Source organism: Enhydra lutris, unplaced genomic scaffold (assembly GCF_002288905.1).
Source record: "Enhydra lutris kenyoni isolate GAN:26980312 unplaced genomic scaffold, ASM228890v2 scaffoldscaffold52, whole genome shotgun sequence".
Classification (NCBI taxonomy): domain Eukaryota; kingdom Metazoa; phylum Chordata; class Mammalia; order Carnivora; family Mustelidae; genus Enhydra; species Enhydra lutris.
Window position 1 is genome coordinate 2680629 of NW_019154136.1, and position 24476 is coordinate 2705104.

A 24476-nucleotide genomic window follows, 5' to 3' on the forward strand; every position below is an offset into this window, starting at 1 on the left:
CCGACGTCCCCTGCACTGCGGGCCCGCCTCCGCCTACCGCCGGATCACGGGAGCTTCCCGCGCGGAGCACCGCCCGAACAAGCTCCGCCTGCTCTTCGCTTTCACAACATTCCCTGGAGGCCCCGCCCCCTCAGCCTCCCTTGGCAACCGTATCCGGGAAGGTTCGGCAGGCTCCGCCCCCCCCGCTTTCGACGCAGCCTCCAGCCCGGATCTCCCAGGATGCAGCGCGCGGGCGGGAGGTTTGGAGCGGAGGGATCCCGCGCCCGCGTAGGGAGTCGGGAAAGTGGCAGCTCTGGGACGCAGGGCCTCGCGCAGTGAGGTAGGGCTGGCCAGTCGTCCCTTACCCCTACCTGGCCTTCGCGGGGCTGGGCGGCAGAGCTGGGTTGGTTCCCGTCTTTGCGGAATAAGGGGATGGAAACGAGTGTGCCGCGGCCTATGTTCATCATGTCCTTGCTGTATAGGATTATTTCGCTTGAACCTTTCTTCACCCTCGCCGCATCTTTCCCGCTTGGAGTGTGAGAAACTTAACAAGGATCATGTTTTTGAAATCCTTAAACTAAAGCAGTTATATAAACTTAAAAGGTTCAAAGCATCTTAAAAGTTTATGAACTGGGGTAGTTCTTAACTTGGGGCAGTTTTGTCTCGCAGGGGACATTTGGCAGTGTCTGGAGATGTTTTTGGTTGGCACAACCGGGATGGGGCCTAATACTGGCAACTAGTAGGTATCGCTAAATAGCCTGCAACGCACAGGGGGGCCCCTCTGACAGTTATCCAGTGCAAAATGACATTAAGTGCCAAACTTCAGAAAGATGTAGGTTTATAAGGCACTGGAACAATTTTGTAGTTGTTGGCTAAAGTAGTGAAAGGAAGTCGTTTTGCATTCAAACGATTCAATACAGGCTTTTAAAAAAAAACTGGAAGATAATGAAAACTACAGAGAAATTGCAGGAAGAAAAGTCCCCATATTTTCACCGTCTGCAGTCAACCGTGATTGACACTTTAGCATCTTTGGCCGAGACTTTTTTTAATATGCTACAGATTTTTATGGGGGGAAATGGACATATTGTTTAAAAATATTGAATACATTGTTAAAAAACAACATTGCAGCTCTAGCTGAAGTCTCCTTCTGGCTCCACTCCCCTACCTGATATCTCTCCCCTTCTCCAGAATAAATAGTCATTGGAATTTGGCATGAATCTTTACAGAATCTTTGCTCTTTAAATTTTGGACAAAGCTGCCTGGTTTTGAATCCTGGCTCTGTCACTTCCTATTTTTAGGCCTTTGAGAAGATTCTTAAACTCCATGCCTCAATTTCCCCATCTGTAGAATGGGATAACATTGCCTATAGCATAAGAATGTAGTGAGAAATAAATGAGTCCAAAGTGCTTAGAATAGTACCTGGCAGAGAAGCACTCAGGGAATGTAGCCTTTGTAGGTAAACAGAAAATATGTAATGTCGTTTTATGTGTTTTGATTTAGATACATAATGTACCACAGAATACATTTTTCTGCAACTCAGTTTTTTTTTCATTTGATTTTTGAAATTAATCCATGGTGGTATATACATAGATCTGATTCATTTTTTTTAAAGATTTTTATTTATTTATTTGACAGACAGAGATCACAAGTAGGCAGAGAGGCAGGCAGAGAGAGAGGGGGAAGCAGGCTCCCTCCCAAGCAAAGAGCCTGATGTGGGGCTTGATCCTAGGACCTTGAGATCATGACCTGAGCCAAAGGCAGAGGCTTAACCCACTGGTGCCCCGATCTGATTCATTTTTAACTGTAGTATGATATTACATTTGTATTTGTTCATTCCTCTATTGATGGTCATTGAAGTTTCTTTTTTGCTGTTACGAACAACAGCACAATGAACATTCTAGAGCAATGTCTTTGTACATTAGTATGTAAGATTGTTTCTCTGGGTTCATATCTAGAAATGAAATTGCTGGATATATGTATTTCAGGTGACTTGCCAAGTTGCCTTCCAAAGGCACATCTTTTAATTAAGAACTCATAATTATCTCCTAATTGATGGGCTCTGCCTCCATTCTCACCTTACCCCCATCTTCAACACTGTCACCAGGATCTTTGTCATTCAGAAGTACAGTCCTGTGATTTCTGTCTTTGAAATCTTTCAGTGATGTATCACTGTTCAGATAAAGTGAGAAGTCCTTAGGATGACACAGAAAACCTTTAATGTAGTCTTTCCTAATTCTCTTAGTGCATCACCATTCCCCTGTGTTCACCTACTTCTCAGATACCCTAAGCGTTGTTGGAAAAGGGAAAATGGAACTTGATTCTGGGTAGGCTCCAACAAATGATTTCCAGTTATATAGGTAGAAAAACGTTTTTATCAGCAGACCTACTTTGTAGCCAAGTTAATTTACTTAGGTAAATAATGTCCTAAAGGTTGTGAAAAGTACATCTATCCGTATTATGCTTGTAAAATGTTTAATATTCTTAGGTTTTCTTTTGAGGTTTTGAGGTCTTAGGTTTTTTTGAAATTTTTATTTGAGTATCTTAATTCTACCTTTTTTTCCAAAGATACTTTCTATTGCTCACGCTTGATACAGTTTCTTAGAGACATTTTTAGATTTTATCTGCAGATAATATAGTGCTCTTTTTGGATCTTCCTCACCAGACAGGTAGTTCATTTGAAGAGTTCTGAAATTTATGACACCCAGAGGAATTTATTAGCATTTAAAAGGATCATTGTTTATTTGACAGAAGGCTGGTAGGGAAGAGTGGATGAGAGTGATGATTTATTGCCAATCTACTATATTTCTGTTAGCATGTATTATTTCCCCAGTATACTCATGTATTTTCTTTTTATGTACAAAATATGTACAATCACCTATGATGTATGGTAATACAGAACAGGAAAAACTCAATTTAATTATGTAGTATTTTATAAATAATCTTCCAACCCCTTCCCCACCCCATTAGCTGCAATAGGAGGTAAAACTTAACCGGTTTGAGTTACCTGTTTGTTTGTTTTCTGTCGTAAAGGTGTAAGCCACTGTTGTAAGGATAAGTAAAAAGTCAGATGACCAATAGACTGGAATAGTAAGTCTGGTGCCCTGATAATCAGGGTTTGATTAATCAGGGCTTGTTTATGGTGGTCTTAGAACCTCTAAATTGACCTTAGTCTCACTTGTTTCCATACTGTTTTTATCTAAAAAAATAAAATCAGCATTTATTCCATAGGCTCAAAGGTTTTTTTAATGAACATATGCTAAGAACTCTTACTCTTAAAACAGATGTTGCATCAGTATAAAATAAAATGTACACAGGTATGCAAATTCAGTAAGCCTTGAGATTATAGAAAGTTTGAGGAAAAAAATTTTTCTTCGTAAGTAAATATATTGACTTCTAATTTTTAACTCTGAAGGTGATCAATTTTAAATAACTTATATTTAAAATGTGCATGGTTTTGCACTAGTATTTAAAAATAAAGACCTTTCATAAAACAGTCATTTAAATCTATTTGAACCTAAATCCATGAGAATAAGTTTGCATTTTGCCTAGAGCTCATGCTGCAAGTATATTGGGTTAGGATTATAACAGGGCTTTGAATGCCATGATAAACTTTATAACAATGGGTTGCAGTCTTTTGTCTCTGTGTCATTCGTATGTTCAGTTCACAGTGTTTAGCATCTAATCTTTCCAGGAAGTAATTCACATATATATCTGTTGAGAAGGGGGAGAGGGTCCATGCAAGGTTTTTGAGGTAGGGGACAGTTACCAGATCAAGTTTGTGTTTTAGAACAGTAAGTGAGGTAGCATAAATAAATTGCTAAGTTGGAGGGGAGAGCCTAGAGAAAGGAAAATCAATTTAAGAAGCTTTTACGTCAGCCTCAGTGAGAGTTGAAAGCCTGAAGTACTGTAGTGGTAGTTGGCACAGAGTTGGAAGATAGTAGTTTCTAAGTTAAGATATTTGCTGGTAGCATTGAAAGAAGAGAGTGTTAGGAGTCTGATTTTCTTAAGTCATAACTTTATCAAGGTGCAACAGTACATACTCTAGAGTTTAGTAAAGGGGGATATTCTGCTAACCTTTTAGCAATCAGATTCTCCTTCTGTCATATTCAGATACTGGTGAACCAGAGCATTGCGTTGATTAAACATTAGTTGTGACATTTAATAGTAAAATAACAAATGTTATTATGTTTGATTGGGGTCACTGAGTTCCCCAAGTCTGTTCTTGTTTTGCAGAATTCTTTTTTCTTTCTTTTGTTCAGCTTGATTAATTTCCATTACTCTGCCTTCTAGGTCACTAATTCTTTCCTCTGCTTCTTCCAGCCTGCTGTTTATTTTGTCAAGTGTGTTTCTCATTTCGTTTATTGAGCCCTTTATCTCTGTTATGTTATTCCTTATCTCTCTATTAAGGGTCTCACACATTTCTTCCAAAATCCTTTTCTGTATAGAGGTTACTTTTGGTTGTTTTTAGTACTTAAGAAATATGAAAAGCAAATAGGTAGTAAAAGACACGTTCTTATACACTTACCTCAGATTATAGAATTTTATTTTATTTTATTTAAGATTTTTCTTTATTTATTAGAGAGAGAAAGCATGGGCAGGGGGAGGGGCAGAGGGAGAAGCAGGATCCCTGCTGAACAGGGAGCCCCATGCGGTGCTCAATCCAGGACCCTGGGATCATGACCTGGGCCGAAGACAGACTCTCAATTGACTGAGCCTCCCAGGTGCCCCAGATTATATCATTTTAATGCTAAAAGGACAATGTATCATTTAATGCTGAAAAAGGAAATTTCTTTTAGAAATCTAAGAGACCTGACATATCTGTGAGAAATTTTAAATAAATTATTATTCATACATTTTGTTGTAATACAGTATTACCTTTAAACTAAAAGATAGTTTCATAAGTAAAAGCCACACCTTTGATTTATCTACTTATCTTCTTTACTCATTAAGCTGAGACTACTTTATGATACCTGTTGTCCCAGATCTTTGCAATAATTGCCTGACAACAAACCAGTAAGCCAGTGACTTCTGCTAGTTTGTATTATGATACAGTTTCTCCAGTTGCTTCAAGTAATAGGTTTCGTGAAATTCTCAAAAACCGTATCATCAACTTAAACAAATTACCATAGAGAAATGTATTTATCTGTTACTGTATAACAAATAATTCCCAAATTTAGCAGCTTAAAACAACAAACATATCTCAAAATTACCGAGGATCAAGAATTTGGGAGCAGCTTAGCTTGGTTCTTCTGATTCAGGAGCTCTCCAGGGGGCTGAATCATCTGCAGGCTTGACTGGAGATCGAAGATCTAATCCCAAGAAGTCTCCCTCACATGGCTGTTGTTAAAAGGCCCCAGTCTCTTGCTGACCATTGGCAGGAAGCTATAGTTCCTTGCTGTGTACACATCTCCATGGGGCTGCCTGAGTGTCTTAATTATTTAGCAGGTGGCTTTCCTCCTTGCAGGTGATCCAAGGATCAAGTCATCAAGGAAGCCACAATGTTCTATGACCCAGTCTTGGAAGTCTCACGTTGTCCCTTCTGTTGTATTCTGTTGGCTAGAAGTGAATCATAATGACCAGCCCTCATTCAAGGAGAGAAGAATTAATTGATGGAAGGAATTTCAAATAATTTGTGAACATTGTTTAAAACTACAACAAATGGGGGCATCTGGGTGGCTCAGTTGTTAAGCGTCTGCCTTTGGCTCAAGTCATGATCCCAGCGTCCTGGGATCGAGCCCCACATCGGTCTCCCTGCCCAGCGGGAAGCCTGCTTGTCCCTCTCTCACTCCCCCTGCTCGTGTTCCCTCTCTCGCTGTCAAATAAATAAAAAATCTTAATTAAAAAACCACAACAAATGATGTATTTGGAAATTAGACAATAAGCCACAGAATCTCCAGTTTGAAAGTAGATGCTGACTGATCGAGTCTGCATTTTAATAGAATTGCCTCTAAATTAAAATCATTTCTACAAAATGCTACATTAAGTTAAATTTGTAGATGGTTCAGTGGTAACTTTTTTCTAATTGGACTCTTGGTAGATTTTTATAATAAAAGAACAAAACCTAAGCCTTTGCAGTTTCTCATTCAGCAGAGGAAAACATTACTTAATTACAAATGATGTAGTTTTCTGAAATAGTTGAATTTTCTGGTGTAAATGATCCACAAGTAGGAGAAAAGAAAGAATGTGAGTTAGAGTTATCTATAGTGGAGAGGGACCTTTCAGCATTCACAAACTTAAGTATGCAACTGTACTGACGTTTCAAAGGTTGGATACTATATAAACCAGAGCTGGCCATGGTGATGATAAGGACAACTGTAGCAGCTAAGCTTTATCAAGCACCTTATATATATGTGTGTGTCAGGTTCTATTTTAAGTGGGTTATTTTAGTTAATTTCAATACCTTGTAGGGTAGTACTTCACCCCATTATAGGTGGATATGAGGCATAGAGGGACTAAGTAACTTGGCCAAAGTCATACCTCTAGTAAGAGGAATAATGACTTAAAGTCCCAAAGCTGCACTGTTTTTGCAGAATATGATTTAATATTTATTTCTGTTACTCCTATGGAGATTTTTTTTTAAACTATAGCATAGAATCCTTTGTTTTTCTTTCTTTCATTTTGGCCATAGAGTCTGTATGAGCTCCTGTTTCAGGAAAGCAGGACCCCCAAGTGCCTGGGTTGTGGTAGCAGTCAATCTGAGTTGTTGACTACTCAGTTGTCATTGTTGAGGGTGTAAGGGTGAGAGAAAAACAGGTTTGAGTCAACAGAGTAGAAAATGGCAGGGGGGTGGGGTTGGAAGAAAATGGGAAAACTAGATTAGGTTGGTAGGTTTAAAAGAGAGACAGAAGTGGAACCCTTAAGAAATCCCCTAAACCAGAAAACCGTCTTCAGGCACTTTCAGCAGACCACCCACCACTTTTAATAGATGCTGTTAACACATTCAGTTATCTTTTGTGATGTGGTTATTTGCATTGTTTGCAAACTCTGTTTTTTAACTGTACAAAGATGATATTTGGGATGTAGTTTTTTGATAAGTATAACATTATTAAGATGGCATAAAAAGCTTTAAAATGTTCATAAAACTTAATAGTTCTCTAGCAGAAATGTGTTTTCAACTGCTTTCTTGATGGTAGTTTTTCTCATTACATTTTTAGGTTTAAAAGCATCAACTGGAATCCATTTGAATTCGAAAATTGGACCAACACAAAGACTTGATATTGTGGAATGTCTAGCAAACAAGCCGTGTCATCTAAGGAACAAGAAATGCTCTTGTGTTATAATGGGGAAGTCCTTATTTTTCGGCTGTCTGAGGGACATTTTGCAGGTAAAGGGCCTGCAAAAACACCTGTATTACATGTCAGGAGAATGGTGTTTGACAGAAGAACAAGAGCATTTGTTCAGAAGTCCACTGGATCCTTTATGCTAAAGGAAGAAAACTCTCATTTAAAAATTATGTGTTGCAACTGTGTGTCAGATTTCAGAACTGGAATTAATCTCCCTTATATTATGATACAATGCAATAAAAAGAATAACATCTTCACATATTTTCTTCTATTTCTTCACAGTACCAATAAATTCGAAAAGCGTTTGAGCTTTAGACTAAGCCATGAGTTGAAGGATGGTGTAAGGGTCCTTAATGGTCCGTTCGTTTTATGGAGACATGTCAAAACATTCTACTGTATCTCTTCCCAAACAGGCAAAGTTACTACTGTGTCTCTTAATTTTTCCTCTGTTGAGTGGGCAGGGGAGATTGAAAATCTAGGTATGGTTTTATTAGGACCGAAGACATGTTTTTTATCTGAAGAAGGATCCACTCAAAAGCTTTCAAAATCAGATTATGCAATTTGGAATACCAAATTTTGTGTATACTCCCTTGAAAATGAAGAAGTAGTAAGTGATGCATACATTATACCTCCTGCTTATACCAGTGTAATAACTTATGTGCATGTCTGTGCAACTGAGATTGTCAACAATCAGTTAAGAATGTCTCTGATTGCCCTTACTCGAAAGAATCAGCTGATTTTATTTCAAAATGGGACTCCTAAAAGCGTGTGCCAGCTTCCATTTGGAGATCCTTGTGCAGTTCAACTTATGGATTCAGGCAGAGGAGACTTTTTCATCGTATCCTTTAGGTCTGGTGATGCTTGTGCCATTTGGAAAAAGAACTTTCAGGTAGAGTACTTATTCTTATAATCATTCCATTGGTGTAGCCTTAGACCTTTTACACATTTATATGTTTCAGAGAGTGTATCCTGGAGTCTTTTTAAAAAATATTTATTTTTTGGGGAGAGAGATGGCAAGAGAAAGCACCAGTGGGGTGGGGATGGAAAAGGGTGAAGCAGACTCCCTGCTGAGCAGGGAGCCCAATGTGGGGCTCAGTCCCAGGACCCTAAGATCATGACCTGAGCTGAAGGCAGACACTTAAATGACTTGAGTCACCCATGCACCCCTATCCTGGAGTCTTATTATCCAAATCAATTTTTAGTGCTGCACTTAAAATCATATATATTGCATCATTCTTATTTCTTTAAGTTATCTGAATACTACCTGGTAAAGGTTTTGCCTTGCCCCGTTTTGAGTCATAAAACCTTTGAGTTTGGAAATATATAAATATATAGCTACAATTATTATAGATTTATTTGTCTTTTAGTATAACTATTTCTAATTTGTTTAAAGATTTTATTTGTTTATTTATTTGACAGAGAGAGAGCTCACAAGCACATAGAGTGGCAGGCAGAGGGAGAGGGAGAAGCAGAAGCAGCCTCTCCACTGAGTAGGGAGACGGACTCACTGCTTGATCCCAGGACCCTGGGATCATGACCTGAGCCGAAGGCAGACACTATAACTGACTGAGCCACCCAGGCACCCCAAGATTTTATTTAGTTAGAGTGTGTGAGTGGAGGGAGGGACAGAGGGCAAGGGAGAGAGAGAATCTCAAGCAGACTTCGTGCTGAGCGTGGAGTCCAATGCCAGGCTCTGTCTTAGGACCCTGAGATCATGACCAGAGCCAAAATCAAGAGTCGGACTCGTACCCAACCAGGCCATCCATTTTTTAGGTGAATCCTTACTTTGTGTGTTTCTGTTTGTGTGTATGAAAGTATCAGGTTGAGATTGTGTTTTATCAGGCTTTGCCTTGTAAATCACCTTTGTGTTTATAGGGGTTATGTAACGATATTTAACCTGTGTAATACATACAGAACTTAAATTCTCAAAAGGAGTACCCAGGTGGCTTAGTTAGTTAAGCATGCAGCTCTTGATTTAGGCTCAGGTCATGATCTCAGAGACGTGAGATTGAGCCCTGGGTTAGGCTCTGCACTGGGCATGAAGCCTGCTTAAAAGATTCTTTCTCCTCTCCCACTGCTGCTCGCCCTGTGTGCACTTGCTCTCTCTTTCTAAAATAAATAAGTAAATTTAAATTTTTGAAAGAAAAGTAATTTAAAAGTACCCTATTTTATTTTGAAAGCGATCTTTTAAAAGCATATTGTACTTTTATTTGAAGGTTATTTGGAAAGTAACATTTTCTGTCTTTCTGTACTCTCTTTTCCTTTCCCAAAATGGTAGCAGGGAAACATCTAGCATAGCCTATAATTCTTATTGGGGTCCTGGAAATGGAAAGAGCACACTTAACCTAGGTTTAAATCCCAACTGAGCCACTTACTAGTCTTACCTTAAGGAATGTGTTGAATTTTTGTGAACTCCTTTCCTGTCTTAATGAAATTGGGATCATCCTGCCTCTGAGAGCAGAGAATTAAAGCAAATGACATTGTAAAGTGTCTTGCACAGTGCTTGGCACACAGGAGAAGCTCAGTAAGTAGCTATTATGTTATACAAGGGCTAGGACTGTCATCATTGACTTGGACCTTTGAAGTCCCTTATTCACCCGGATAAGGAAAAACAGTCCCCTTGTGCCTCATTAATTCAGTGTAATATAGTCCTTATACACTGTAAGTGGGTCGCCTGCTTGGACACTGTAAAGCTCTGCTGCTAACACATTACCCAAAGAGGGATACTGTGCCACTCTGGAAGTGAGCCTGTATACTGTTGGTTGGCTTTCCTGCCTTGAAACTGTGTTCTAGGTTTCTTTATCTACAATGCACCATCATCCTTTGCACAAGTTACTTACCTAAGTCCCTACTGACAGACCTCTTAAGCTACTTCTTCAGGATTCTGTATGTCTAAGCTGTTTTCAAATGCCCTGTATCAAAAGCTCTGGAATTACACCCTGATATCCACAAATTAAGTGCTCATGAATTCCTTTGGTAACCTTGCTACTCTGGGAATTTTGCAGCTCTTGCCTTAACCTTGGTGTTAAATTTATATTCACCTACTTAAGAAATATATATATCTTAAGGTAAAATATGCAGTTAGTTTAAAAACAGGAATAAAGGCTAAGAATCTACAAACTAAGGAGGAGGAGAGATGACCATGTCAGAAAACCTGGGTTAAGGGAAGTGATTGCCTTTGAGGAATTATACTTAGTTTAGTAGTTAGGACAAAAAAACAAATATAGCAGGTTTTACAACTGATTGGAACATACTGTCAAGGCAAAGTTTTTTTTTCTAACATTGAGTTCTGAGAGGGATTTACTGTTTGTGGTATTATGTAAGAGGTTTTGAATAATAAAGTGAAAACATTATTGAATAATAAAATGGTGTCTATGATAACAGTTTTGCTCCAAAATGGGAAAAACCAATAGATACAATCTTCCTTTGGGTTGGCTACGGATTCATCCAACCATCCTTTTACTACCTCGTTCTATAAGAGAATTAAGGCAGCTTAAACGACAGGTAAAGTGCAAACAAGCATAAATTAGAATAAATACTAAAAATCAAGGTTAGCATGTTCTCAGATCAGTCCTTCATAAAAGCCCCAGGTATAATGTTTGATAGAACTTGATAGAGAGTGATAGAACTTGAAACAGAGCTGAGTTAGACAAATGCGTGATTAACTTTTCTCTTAGGCTTTCTCTCCTGAGTAGAAATTGTCTCTGTAGGTTTTGACAAGAATCTATGTAGCAGGTATTTTAAAACTGAATCATATACCTAAAACAGATATTGGTATGTTGCAGATAGTGGTTTGTATGTTCTAGAGGTGTGCTGTCTAATATGATAGCATCTAGCCACATGTAGTTATTCAACATTTGGAATGTGGCAGGTCTGAATTGGAATGTGCTATAGGTGTCAAATACACACCAGATTTTAAAGGCTTAGTAAAAAATGATAGGAAAATGTCAAATTAATAATTTTATTGATAATATTAAATTGAAATGATGCAATTTTTGGATATAGCACATCAAATTAAATATAAAATTTCACCTTTTTCTTTTCAGTGCTGCTAGAGAATTTTCTTTTATTGGCTACTGGAAAATTTAAAATTAAATATATATGCCTTGCATTGTCTCTCTCCTATATTCTGGACAGCACTATTCTAGAGCTATAGATTATAAATGTGTGTGTGTGTGTGTGCATACATGAGTACATAGCTCTATCATGTTTGCTTGTCAAGCACATTCTTCTTAAAAAAATTTATTAGAGTGGGGTGAGGAGTAGAGGGAAAGAAATCACAAACATACTCCCCACTGAGTGCAGAGCTAATGCCAGGCTCCATCTCATGACCCTGAAATCATGACTTAAGCCAAAATCAAGAGTTGGGCGTTCGGCCAACCGAGCCACCCAAGTGCCACCGTTGAGTACATTTCATACCTCTAATGTCTTCGCTAGTTCATTGTATTCCTGATCCTCATGGTGGGAGTGGGGGTGGGGGTGGGTATACAAATAAGCTTTCTCCCTGCATACATAAAAAATCCTGGCTTTGGAAATCAGCCTTATATAGGAAAGATTAATATTTGGTTATATAGATTGAAGTCTTACTTACAGTCTTGCTCTAATACGTGCCACCCGCTATCATCTATCTGTGCTACCTCCAGGATTCTGAGTGGGAGTTTTAGCTTTTCTGTCTAAGCGAGAAGGAGAAGCTAGTCCCCATGGTATTAGTTCTCCAGGGGACCAATGTGGAGGCTTTCAGCTTCATGGACCTTTACGAATTTGTCTTCTGTTTTAAACTTGGGGTCCCCTGTTCTGGTATAAACTGATCAAATCATTCCAGTTGGCTAGGATGGTTCTAGGTGCCTCACTAATAGGATCCCTCCCATTCTGTGTCCCTAATATCGGCTTTGTTTTCTTCTACCAGAGTTTAGTGTATTAAGAAAAGTTACTCTGCTTCTAGAATTTTTGAGTGTTTATCACTACCTTCTAATTACCTAAAGTTTCCAAAATAGTCATAAGTTTAGAATTTATAAATCATAATAAAATCTTAATATAGAAAGCAGAAATATGACAGACCCTGGACAGACATTGATAGAACATTAAATTTCAGTATCTTGCTGTTTGTAAAACTGTTATAACTCTTTATGTTGTCTGATCCCCCAATATCTTTAGTTTTTAATGTTTACCATTTTCATTCTGTTTATAAGGTTGAAGAGGACACATTACACCTACATGCACCAAAAGGATTGAGTTTATTTCATGTCTGGTTTTGTTTTTCTTTTCTACTCTCTTTCTTTCAGGTTGCTGCTAAGTGGGAAAAAATTAGATCAGTACTGATAGATGACTTTATAGGAACTGGAAGTGAACAAGTACTGCTACTTTTTCAGGAGTCCTTGAATTCAGATTGCCTGAGTTCGTTTACAATAACAGATCTTGGCTACGTAAGCTATTCAGTAAGTTCTGTATACTTAATATATATTACTTTAAGAACGGTTTTTTTCAAGAACCATTTTAGAAAGTTGAAGCTTTAAAGCTTTTGACCCACTGTGTCAATGTTTATAATTTCATACTTACAGTAAACATTTTGAACTTTAGAAATACACAGATTGAATTTTTAAAATTATACATCGAATCCCCTTTCAGGAAATGTTATACAAATTGACTATGCTTTTGATGTAAATTTGGAGTATAGTGATAGTAACACTGTAGATTAACTTATTATTGCTTTGAAAATCACATTTTATACCAATAAACATGATAACATTGGATTAATTAAGGAGTAAAATGAAGTGAACCTGCTTTATTAAAAGAAGTAATAGTTAATAATGTCTTAAGATCTTGGACAGAAGGGAAATAATACCCCTGGAGTTTCAGATCTGCAAAAAATATCTGAGTCTGTGTTTTTCCTTAATAAAATGAAAATCATTCTTACTTTCTTTAGTTGTGGGATTTTTTATAAAAATTTAGTAAGCTGGTACTTTTTGAAGCAGTATATAAATGTTAGGTCAGTGGTAATAGTACTAGTAGTTTTTTCTAGTTACAAGAAGTGATGGGGAAAATACATATTTTCTGTCTCTTATATAGTGGTGTATAACATGGAAAACTGCCCTTTGGATAAACTTTAATTGTATTTTGTTAATCTTATAAATTTTCAATTTATTTCAAAATTTCATTTTAGTGTTTTTTTTTTTAATTTCTTAGAACAAAACATTGGATTGCAATGAAGACGACTCATTTGAAGACAAAGAACGGAATCGTTATATGATGGTTCCACCTCTGGAAAGAGGATTGAAAGTTAGTGTCTATGTTTGCTTTTTGTTTTTGCTTTTTTGGGTTAGTGCTATTCTAAAAGATGCAAAGAACCTTGAAAGAAAGGATCTTAATGTGTAAACAACACAGTGATTGAGAAAAAAAGTGATAAGTCAAAGGATCATTGCCTTTTTAATACCTCTGTAAAAAATATTATGACATTACTTATAAATGTATTATCTAAAAATGATACCTTTTTGTAGTAGGATTATAAATTTCATAAGACTCATAAGATAAAATATATGAAGCTCACTTTTGAAAACATATTTCTTTCTGGTCTTAAGGATCATAGTATTTCTTAAAGTTTCTTTTCTTTTTTTTTTTTTTAAGATTTTATTTATTTAACAGAGAGAGAGAGATCACCAGTAGGCAGAGAGTCAGGCGGGGGCGGGGGTGGGGTGGGGGTAAGCAGGCTCCCTGCTGAGCAGAGAGCCCGATGCGGGACTGGATCCCAGGACCCTGAGATCATGACCTGAGCCGAAGGCAGCGGCTTAATCCACTGAGCCACCCAGGTGCCCCAAGGATCATAGTATTTCTTAAAGGAGCATCAAATATAGTGACTCATAACATGTCCCAAACATGAACAGTTTGCTCTCAAATTTTCCGTACAAAGCTCTCTGAAAAAGAGCTTTTGGTTTTTTCAAAGTGTATGAAGGTAATGCATAGTCCCTGTAGAATACTCAAACTGTACAAAGAAATATTAAAAAGAAGCTAATAATTACTTATGAGTCCACTACTGAGATATAACCCATTTTAACAACTTTGACATGTATATTCTTGTAGATTTTTTATGAATATATGCAAATTTACATAGAAATGTGATTATAAGATCCATGTTCTTTTGTAACCTGCCTTTTTTCATTCATAAAATATGTTTTAAAGGTTTTATTTATTTATTTGACAGACAGCAGTAGAGGGAACACGAGCAGGGGGAGGGGGAGAGGGAGAAGTAGACTCCCTGCTGAGCAGGGAGCGCGACTCTGGGCCTGATGGACTCTGGGATCATGACCTCAGCCGAAGGTAGATGCTTAACAACTGAGCCACTCAGGCACCCCTTTCATGAAAATTTTTAAGTATTCCAAAAAGTTCAAAGAATAGCACTGTAGTTATCTCTAGTCTCCACGTGAATTTAACTATTTGTACTTTTGAAAAAAATTTGTCTTCCTCATCTGTGCTTTATATGCATATGCATGTGTGTATGTACATTTTTGCAGAACCATTTGAAAATTGCAAATATCATAACTTCACTCCTATGTATTTTAGCAGGGATTGCCTAAAAAATAAGGACATTCACCTATGTAAACACACCATTCTATTATTACAGTTAGAAAATTAATAATCTCTTACTCTTATTTACTATTTCTGTATTCAGACATCTTCAATTACCACAAAAATGTTTTTTACAGATGCTTTTTTTCAGGATCTAGTCAAAGTTTACACTTGCACTTGATTATTATACGTCTTATTGGTCTTTTTATCTAGAATAATGCCTTTCCCTACTTTCTTACGATGATACTAATGAGGAGGCCAGGCCAATTGTCCCTTTTTGTGGATTTGTCTATTTCCTTGTGTGTCATTTAACTTTTTCCTCTATCCCAGGCAAACTCATTTTTTAAAGGGCCAAATAGTAAATATTTGTACTTTGTAGGGTTCTGTAAGAAATTTTTTGCAACCATTTTAATTTTGAAAGTGAATTTACTAAATGCTTATTGAACACAGATATTAATGTGGTCAATAGAGAGTAAGATATCATAGTGGGCATAGAACCATAAAGGAAAAGACCAATACATTAAAAACTTTGATTCTCTGGACAAAATAAATTATATAAAAAGACAAGTTGTGTAAATAGAAATTGTAACAAGAGACAAAGGATAAATTTCCATAATGTAGATATGCGTTCTGAAACAGTATTCTCAAGAACGTAAAGTGGCTCAACGTCAACATTTTATTATTGCTAATTAAAATGTGAATTGGACATATCTTTTTACTCTCGCAGTTTTACTTCTAGAAATCTGTTCTAAGGATATACTTGTACAATGAACAAAGATGATTTTTTAGGAATGTTTATATAGTATTTAAGAATGACAAAATGAAGTCATTTTAAATATCCATCATTAGGTGTTTGGTAGATCAGTTATAATATACTTGAAGTATGGAATGGTGTGCGGCTGTCAAAAAACAGTAGGTCTTTATACTGATTTAGGAATGTTGCCAAAATAATTTATGAAGTATGACTTTCAGAAATTCCACCTCTACTAATGTGTTACCTAATTTATTTAGACCAAGTCTTCTGATAAAAACCAGTTAAAATCATAGTTGAAATATGTTTTTAAAATTTCCCCTAAAAGCTTCAAAATGCTGAAAATATAAGAATAAATTATCAGGCCAAACTGTAAAGGCTGGAATCCAGAGAGAACCAGAGAACACTATTAATACTTTTGCCCTGGGAGCATTTGTGTTTAACCGAAAGCAGTAGTACTCTAGACAGCTGGCAGAAACAAACATACAATCCTTTCTCAAAATACACATTTTATCCTAGGCCTCTTATAAATCTCACAAGTAATTTTTCAAAGAAAATGAACCACTCACAGAATGACTAAGGACATAAATAAGACATCGTGAGCAGTTATCCCCAGGAAATAACCAAAGAGCCTATCTATGAACGAAAAATACATTGAAATAAAAAAGTCTCATCAGCTGAGTTTAAGAGTTCACTCAAAGAGATTCAGAGCAAAGAAGTAAACCAAACTGTGTTACAAAAATTACTAGGAGGGCATGTGTTGAGATGAGCACTGGTTGTTACATGCAGCTAATGAATAATTGAACACTATGTCAAAAGCTAATGACGTACTATACGATGGCTAACTGAACATAATAAAAAAATAAAGATAAATTAAAATCCCCAAAAAAGTACTCAGGAGGTAGCACAGACTCATAGAAGTAAAATAAGAAAGGAACACAGAGAGAAGGCAGGAGCATATGGAAGGGGTAAGTGAGAATTTCATGTCCGTTTTGTCTCAAGTATCCACATGTTATCACTAGCTCCCAATTTGCATAAAAATATTTCCAAACCTTTTATTTTATTTTTATTTTATTTTTTAAGATATTTGTTTATTTGAGAAAAAGAGAGGGAGTATGAACAGGGTGGGGGGTGGGTAGAGGGAGAGGGAGAAGCAGACTCCCCACTGAGCTGGGAGCCCGACATGGGACTCAGTCCTAGGACCTGGAGATCATGACTTGAGCTGAAGGCAGATGCTTAACCAACTGAGCCACCAGGCACTCCTGTATGGTCTTTTAGGGATTAACAAGTCTACCCCGCCTCCCCCATTTTACATATTAGGAAACAAATAACCAGAAAGGTTAAGGGACAGGCAGAGCTAGAACCAGTGTCTGTTTCACTGTTCTTTCCCCTATGGAATTTGTTTTCCAGCAAGTTGGAAAGGAACCAGTTGGAGGGGAAATGGGGAAACCAGGACCTTAGAGAAATTTGTGCACATGTACAGGAATGTTCACAGCAGCCCTGTTAGTAATAGTCCATGCATGCCTGGACGTAACCCAGATGTTCATCAGCAGGAGAATGGAAAAGCGAGCTGGTGTGGTCATATGATATTATGCTACAGAGCAGTGAAAGTCACAGACTACAGCTACTAGTGACAAATGGGATGACTAAAAACCTAGCACATACAGAATGACTTCATTCATAAAAGTTTCCAAAGCAAAACACAAAAACCTAAAAATATTCTTTAGGAGATATAGTAATGGTAAAATTATGAAGACATACAAGAAAGTTACCTTAAAAGGCTAGGGTAAAAGCTCACACCCTGTCCCTGAGCCGTTCTCATTGTTGGCAGGGCTGGGGGCACAGGTGTGGGCCAGTCAGGGTTCTATTAGACCCTCTCTGCCCTGGGGCAGGGCATTAGTGTGGGTAGGCAGAAGCCTAGAATCCCACCAGATGGGGAGAGGAGCCAACTATTGTGGAGGTATTTGTCACGTGAGTTGGAGAAGGTGAAGAATGGGGTACAGAGTGTGATAAGTGTCTAGACCAGGGGTTAACAAACTTTTCCTGTTAGGGGCCAGATAGTAAATATCTCAGGCTTTGCAGGCCACATAGTCTCTGTCACAACTCCCCCACCTAAAATATGCAAATGAATGAGTGTGGCTGTGTTCCAATAAAACTTTATTCCCACTGAAAAAAATAAAAGTCTAGGATAGTGTTGCCTCCATTGAAACAAGAGAAGTCCCTGACTGGTCAGTGCCCATGGGCAGCTGACTACATATGGTTACCTGGGTAACTACCTGGGTAGTTTGTAAACTCTTTTTTTTTTTTTTTTTTTTGTATTATGTCCTTTTCTATGTGTATGAGAGAGATCACAGTAAAAAAGACCAAAAAAAACAAGGTTTATTGTCCTGCAGTGCAGTATGCTCCTGTATTTGGTTTGGGATAAGTTTTATTTGCTTGTTTGTCGTGAGAAGAAAGCAAAGATTCCTTAACATACACAGAGAAAGGTTCTGGAAAGGTAAACAATCTGTTGACTATGCAAATGGAATTGAGGGTCTAGAAAGAGAAGTTGAGAGGTATTTTTATGCTGTTTAAATGTTTCATCATATGGCTATTTTTATAGTTTTATAACAAAACTTTACAACGTAGAATATTTACATAGTCTAGTGATTCAGCGTTTAGTCCTGGAATGGGGCAGGGGGCATTTTGAGGAGAGTAGGGAAGAGAGAACACAGATAACTTTTGAGGGTGCCTCCATTGTCAGTCTGCCCACATATTCCTCTCTTCTATTCCCTGCCCCTCCAGGATTCTCCCATTTGGCTCTCCCCCTCTGATGTGTACAGCTCCCTTCCCTAAGTCACAAATTACTCAGCGAGTGAGTGTGAATAATGGGGAGCCGGCAGAAATAGGTCAACAGGTGAAGTTTTAAAATACTAGTTAGACACTTTACATGTTTTGGGCAATGAGGTAAGATATAATTCAGTCTTCATTTTCATGCTTCTGTTCACCAATAAAAAGTAAAGGAATTTACCTGACTGAAACTGTAATTTGAAAGAAGGGGATTAAGAAACAGGATGTGTTTTGTGTTTTCAATCTAGAAAATCATGTTAGATTAAAAGCTGGATTAATACTTGAACAGTTTCAGATATCCATCTGAAATGAAATCGCTTTTATTAGTTCAGTGACATGACTATATTTTCAGTAGCAAAATACATTTCATGAATGTTTCGTCCTTGGTAGTGAAATCTCTTGATCTGGTGTGATAAAAACAATGGATTGCTCCCTGCCCAGTTGAGAGCCAATCTTTGTTTCCTGTAGTTAAGAGCCCATCTTAGTGCTGAATTTATTAGCACAAAAATAAACTTGTGACAGTTTGGGAGCTATGTGTTATCTTTTTAAAATTTGCTATAAATATTATATGAACAGGATTAAATAGTATCAAAAGTGACCATTTCTACTCATAATGATGTCTGTGCTTTTTGAAGCAGTAACTATTTCAACAACAAGAAAAATAGTTTACGTGTGGGGGTAGGAGTGTTGGTAGCCCTTGATTTTTAGTCCTATTGATTAGACATTCATATTTGTATCGATTGATTACTTAATTCAGCGGGGAAATGCACGCTAACATGTTTGCATTCTCCCAGTTGGGTACATAAACTCTATTGCAGTTTCTTGCCATGTTCGTTTCCTTTATAATTACTTAACATTTGTGAAGAGAATAGTTTTGCTGAGAAGTATTCTCTGCTTTTCTACAGAAAAATGAATTTAATAAGCAAATTTGGAGAAAGTACTTTCTGAATTAATGGTATTGTCAGATTTCATTTGAAATGTCTCTGACAATGGGTTTTCTTTCTACTTTACAGGTTGGTTTCACTTGTATTCAGGAATTGCAGCAGCATCTCTTGCTTAAGGAAAAAATTATTTCAAAATCTTACAAAACTTTAATAAACCTGGTTCAAGGGAAAGATGATAGTACATCAAGTGCAGAGAAGGTAAAATTAATCACGTGACCATTTTATCATTTTATGAATTGAAAATCTGCAAGCTATTGAAGTGTTGCTTTAATTGGAATATTTGGATATATTAGAAAATGCCGTTCAATGATTCAAGAAGCAAAGTGGCAGGGATTATAATGCTGGACCTTTATGACTTGAAAATATTTGATTAATGAGCTAATATTTTACCAATTTGCTAATTATTCTGTAGGATATTAAAATCTCAGTTATCGGGAACCTTGGGGAACAAATCCTCTTGTTCAAAAGATTTTATTAAACTTTTTTATCTGTACGATTTGCATAGAAATTACCCATAAGTGAATTATGTATTTTCTCACTCCTTTAACAGAATATGCAGAGTATTATTCAGCCTTTCATTAATGAATACATAATTTCATCAGTATTCTAATTGTTCTTTTTGTCTGTTGCAATGTTCATTTCTAAGGGTATTTATTCCTCTGGTTAATGCCCCTAAATTGCTCTGCTTTTTTAGTGTTTATATCTGCTTTTTATAATTTTACTCTCATTTTCCTTGTGGTTGCCAGCATAGGAACCTCTTTAAGTACCTTTCTCTGTACAGAGAAAGACAGCATAGCAAAGTTACATTTAAATCAAGAAAAGCTAGCATTGAGAAACTTACTCCGGTAAGCTTCTTTCCCGCAAGTCACCTTAGTGCCTAACTCTGATTTCCTTCATAGCAGTCTACCCCTTGTGTCTATATTTCAGTCTTAGCAATATGAGGACTTGGGTCTAAAATATGATTCCGTTAATGTAAGAATCATAACAGAAGCACATCGTGTTGCTTTTCTGTGTCACAGTTCCAGTCTCTGGGGAAAGCTCATGAAAGTAATTTTTGAAGTCTCATTTCCCTTCGCTAACTTACCCCAACTCTTTTGCCAGCATTATTATTATTGTTGTTATTAGTTTTATTGAGCAGGAGAGAGAGAGGAAGGGCAAAGGGAGTGGGAGAGAGAATCTTTTTTTTAAATTAATTAATTTATTTATTTATTTGACAGTCAGAGTTCACAAGTAGGCAGAGAGGCAGGCAGAGAGAGAGAGATAGGAGGAAGCAGGCTCCCCACAGAGCAGAGAGCCCGATGGGGGCTCAATCCCAGGACCCTGGAATCATGACCTGAGCTGAAGGCAGAGGCTTTAACCCACTGAGCCACTCAGATGCTCCAGGAGAGAGAGAATCTTAAGCAGTCTCATACCTAGCGCATAGCCCAGCATGGGGCTTGATTTCACAGCCCTGAGATCATGACCTAAGCCAAAATCATGAGTTGGATGCTTAACTGACTATGCCACCCAGACTCTCTGACTTTGCCAATATTAGAAAAGGGGAAGAAATGTTTAGAAGTTACTGCACTGAAACTTCTGTCTGCAAGGCACCATTTGGGGCTGTTTATGTGTTTAATTTTAAGAACTAATTCTGGCAGGTAGCAAAAATTTCCCCAGGTTTCAGATGAATGGCCTGCCTCAGGTCACAGCGACCAGCTGAAGCATCAGATTCCTAGGAAGTTGTTTTGTTCACTAGAATGTAAGTGCCCTTATCTTTTCAGTAATTACTGCCCACCTAGAGGGGCAATACAGAGTAGTGGTTAAGATAGAGCATGGGCTCTGGAACCTGTTTGTTTTCGTTCAAATCTCAGCTCTGCCACTTGCTAGCTGTGTGACTTTGGGCAAGGTACTTAGCTTCCTTGTGTCTTGTTTTCCTTATGTGAAAAGTGTAGATAATAATACCAACCTAGAATACTAGAGGGTTTTTTTTGTACAGGTTAAGCAAGTTGAAACATGAACGGCATTGAGAACAGTGCTTGACACACACTAAGCATTCAGTAAGTTTTGTGAATTATCATGATTATTACTCCTCCTCCTCCCACCATTTCAGTTGTTATTATAAATCCATCTGTGCCTGGAAATGAATGAGTATGGCCTGGACTTTAAGGATACAATTTTAGCCATAATTGATCATTAGTCCAAAGATAACCAGTTTTATTTGTACAAAATTTTACAGTTATAGGTTTAGTACAAGTCACTTTAATAATGATTGGATTTTTTTCAGCATGCCTGGGACACAAACTGTCAGATTTTTTTCAAAATGGATTCCAAGTTTATGTCTTTCCTGGCTCTGTGTTGGATACCTCATCTTATTTCCAATCAGGCCATGCTTCCTGATCTGAGTAGATAGTTAATTACATATAACTTCTATAGATTTCGTTTTAGTGATTTATATATAATCTGCAATGTAAAATACTATAGAAGGCAGTTTATTTTAAGATATGTAAGCTATAAGACCTAACTAAAAACTGACTTACGTTATTTTTGTAGTTTTGTCACATGTGGTAGTATTTTTGGTAATCAGTTATTTAACATATTTTTCTATAAGGCACATCTTTTTACTCTTTGTGGTAAAGAAGAAAATCCTGTCTGTACCTTTGATAAAAAGATACCAGACAATTTTCAAGATTCAGAACAGCTAGTAGAGAAGATATGGTATCATGTAATAGATGACAGCTTGGTTGTTGGAGTGAAGACCACATCTTCTTTGAAGCTGTAAGTATCATGATAACATTATCTTGATGGTCTAGAACAGCACTACCCAACAGAAATACAATATAAGCCACAGAAGTAATTTTAAATGCTCTAATTAGCCATATTAAAAAAGTAAATAGAAACAGGTGAAATTAATTTTCACAATATTGTATCCCAAACAGTATCATTACTGAGGAATACACAATGTTCTATATTAAAAAGCAGATTTTATTCAAATTATTTAGGGGAGTATAGAATGCAGGTTTTACTTTAGATTTATTTGCCTTCTAAACTATTACTAAAATAAACTCTTAAAAAATGAGTACTTTTTTTCTTGTTTAAAAAGAAAAGGGGGAACCTACCTCAAAAGTAAAATCCAGCATTATTTTACCATTCCTTCCTCTTGAGAAAATTATTTTCCTGCAGTTCAACATATTTACAATGTTTCTGCTTTCCTATTTCAAGAAAAGTGCTATTACAGGATCTTTAAAAATGTGTTTGGTTTATATACTTGATTTTCTGATATAGTTGTAAAATGTTTCTTAGGAAAAGAGAGAAATTTTGTTATTGTTTGTGTAACATTTAATCATCTCTTTGATTTTAAAGAATGAGCTTTTAGACTGAACTCAACTCTGGATTTTTTACAGGTCCCTGAATCATGTGGCTTTATCACTGTTATTGGATCAAGCTCATAGCTCCAGCTGTCGGCTTATTAAGTGTCAAAATAGGGTGATCAAGTTGAGGAGGGATTTTTTCCCAGCACCATGCTCCCTGCCATGTGAAACAGGATCAGATGCAAAAAGGATCAAGTTGACTGTTGATAGTGAGGAGGAAGAGGGAGAGAAACAGGAAAAGGAAGAGGAAAGCTTTGTTTGTGAACAGTCATCTGAGAAAGAGTGTGTACAGGTCATTACTGCTGTAACATCTCTTTCACCACTTCTAGCGTTCAGTAATTTTTGTTGTACTGTGCTGCTACAAATTAGGGAGAGGGAAAACGGTAACTCTTCTGAAGATCGTTATATTCAGTGTGGCAGACTTTTTTTAAGCCTAGAAGACCTTTCAAGTAGGCAATACCTGCTGATATTTCCAAAGAAGAAACCTATAGGTAATTTTTGTTGGTACTTCTTAATCATATGCCTAATTGAATTAGAAAATTTTAAAGTCTCTTTTTATTTGATAATGGACAGTTTAATGACAGAGCTTGTGACGTGTTTTCCTTGTAGAACACATGGAAGATCTGTTTGCACTTCTCACAGTGTTTAAAAAAGCTTGTTTTCAAATCACGTCATCCAACTATTCTCTGACTTCAATGAAGATATGGCTCCTGGAATACATGAAATGTGAAGAAATCAAAGAATTTCCAGAAATTTGCTTTTGCAAGATGCCAGGGAGTTTCTATGGGACACTCTTCCAGTGGAAACAAAAAACACCATTTGAAGGGATTTTAATAATCTATTCCAGGTAATGCATACCAAATTGGAATACATCCAGAGAAGTTAGTGCATATCCGTGTGGTCCAAGAGCCATTTCCACAGTAGAGATCTTTGTCACTGTGGGACATGTCCAGGTCATTGCCTAGTATAGCCTCAGTAGACAGGTGGCCTCATGTGGAAACTAAAGCTGTTTTATCCTGATGTTTGTTTTTGGCTTTTTTTTTTTTTTTGGTTGATTAGGGCCTGGTAGTTATTTTAAAATTTCCACTTACCTTTCCCCCTCAGTGACATTTTAAAAAACATAATATTAATCTTATTACTCAGAGAAAAAAAATAATCAGGAAGCAAGTGATAAACATTAACTGACTTGGTATAGGATATGTATATTTGATTGCTACAGACTGAATTATGTCAAAGTTCTCATGCATGCATTATTGGTTCTATTCATCATGAGAGTATTTATAAATGCGTATTAATTACTACAGTAAGTTGTATACAACTGCTACGTGCTCTCCCAAGTTTTGTAATATTGTGTTTGGTTTTTTATTCCAGGAATCAAACAGTTTTGTTCCAGTGCCTTCATAATCTCATCAGAGCTCTCCCTATAAACTGTTTCTTCAAAAATCTAAAATTTGGAAGTGTTGATTTCCTAATTAATCATTTGGCGTTAACTTTGGAGAAGGAATTGGTTACCCATCGTTCTCTTTCTTCTGCCTTAGTTAAGGTTGAAAACAACTTGGTGCAAAGTTGTGAAGCAAGCAAAGAAAAGAGTAGTGGTGTGGCGGCTTTATCAGACAGAGAGGAAAACGTCCATCCCTACAGAAAAGAACTACAGAGAGAAAAGAAGCGAACGTTGGGGACGGACCTAAAAGTGAGTGGTGCCCTTTATAGAGAAATGGCTTTGAAGTTAGCTGAGGTTCAGCTGAGATCAGACCTTGCTGCACAGAAACTGGCTGGTTTATAA

General features: G+C 37.1%; 1 protein-coding gene across 1 annotated transcript; it reads left to right on the forward strand.

Moving 5' to 3' along the window:
* Positions 1-235: 235 nt before the first annotated feature.
* Positions 236-24476, forward strand: LOC111157180 (Fanconi anemia complementation group B). The gene is made up of 9 exons (XM_022518460.1): positions 236-319; positions 7134-8151; positions 12545-12697; positions 13446-13538; positions 19416-19544; positions 21934-22100; positions 22727-23184; positions 23303-23540; positions 24065-24476. The coding sequence occupies exons 2-9, from the start codon at positions 7204-7206 to the stop codon at positions 24474-24476; spliced, it is 2598 nt and encodes an 865-aa protein (XP_022374168.1). The 5' UTR covers positions 236-319; positions 7134-7203.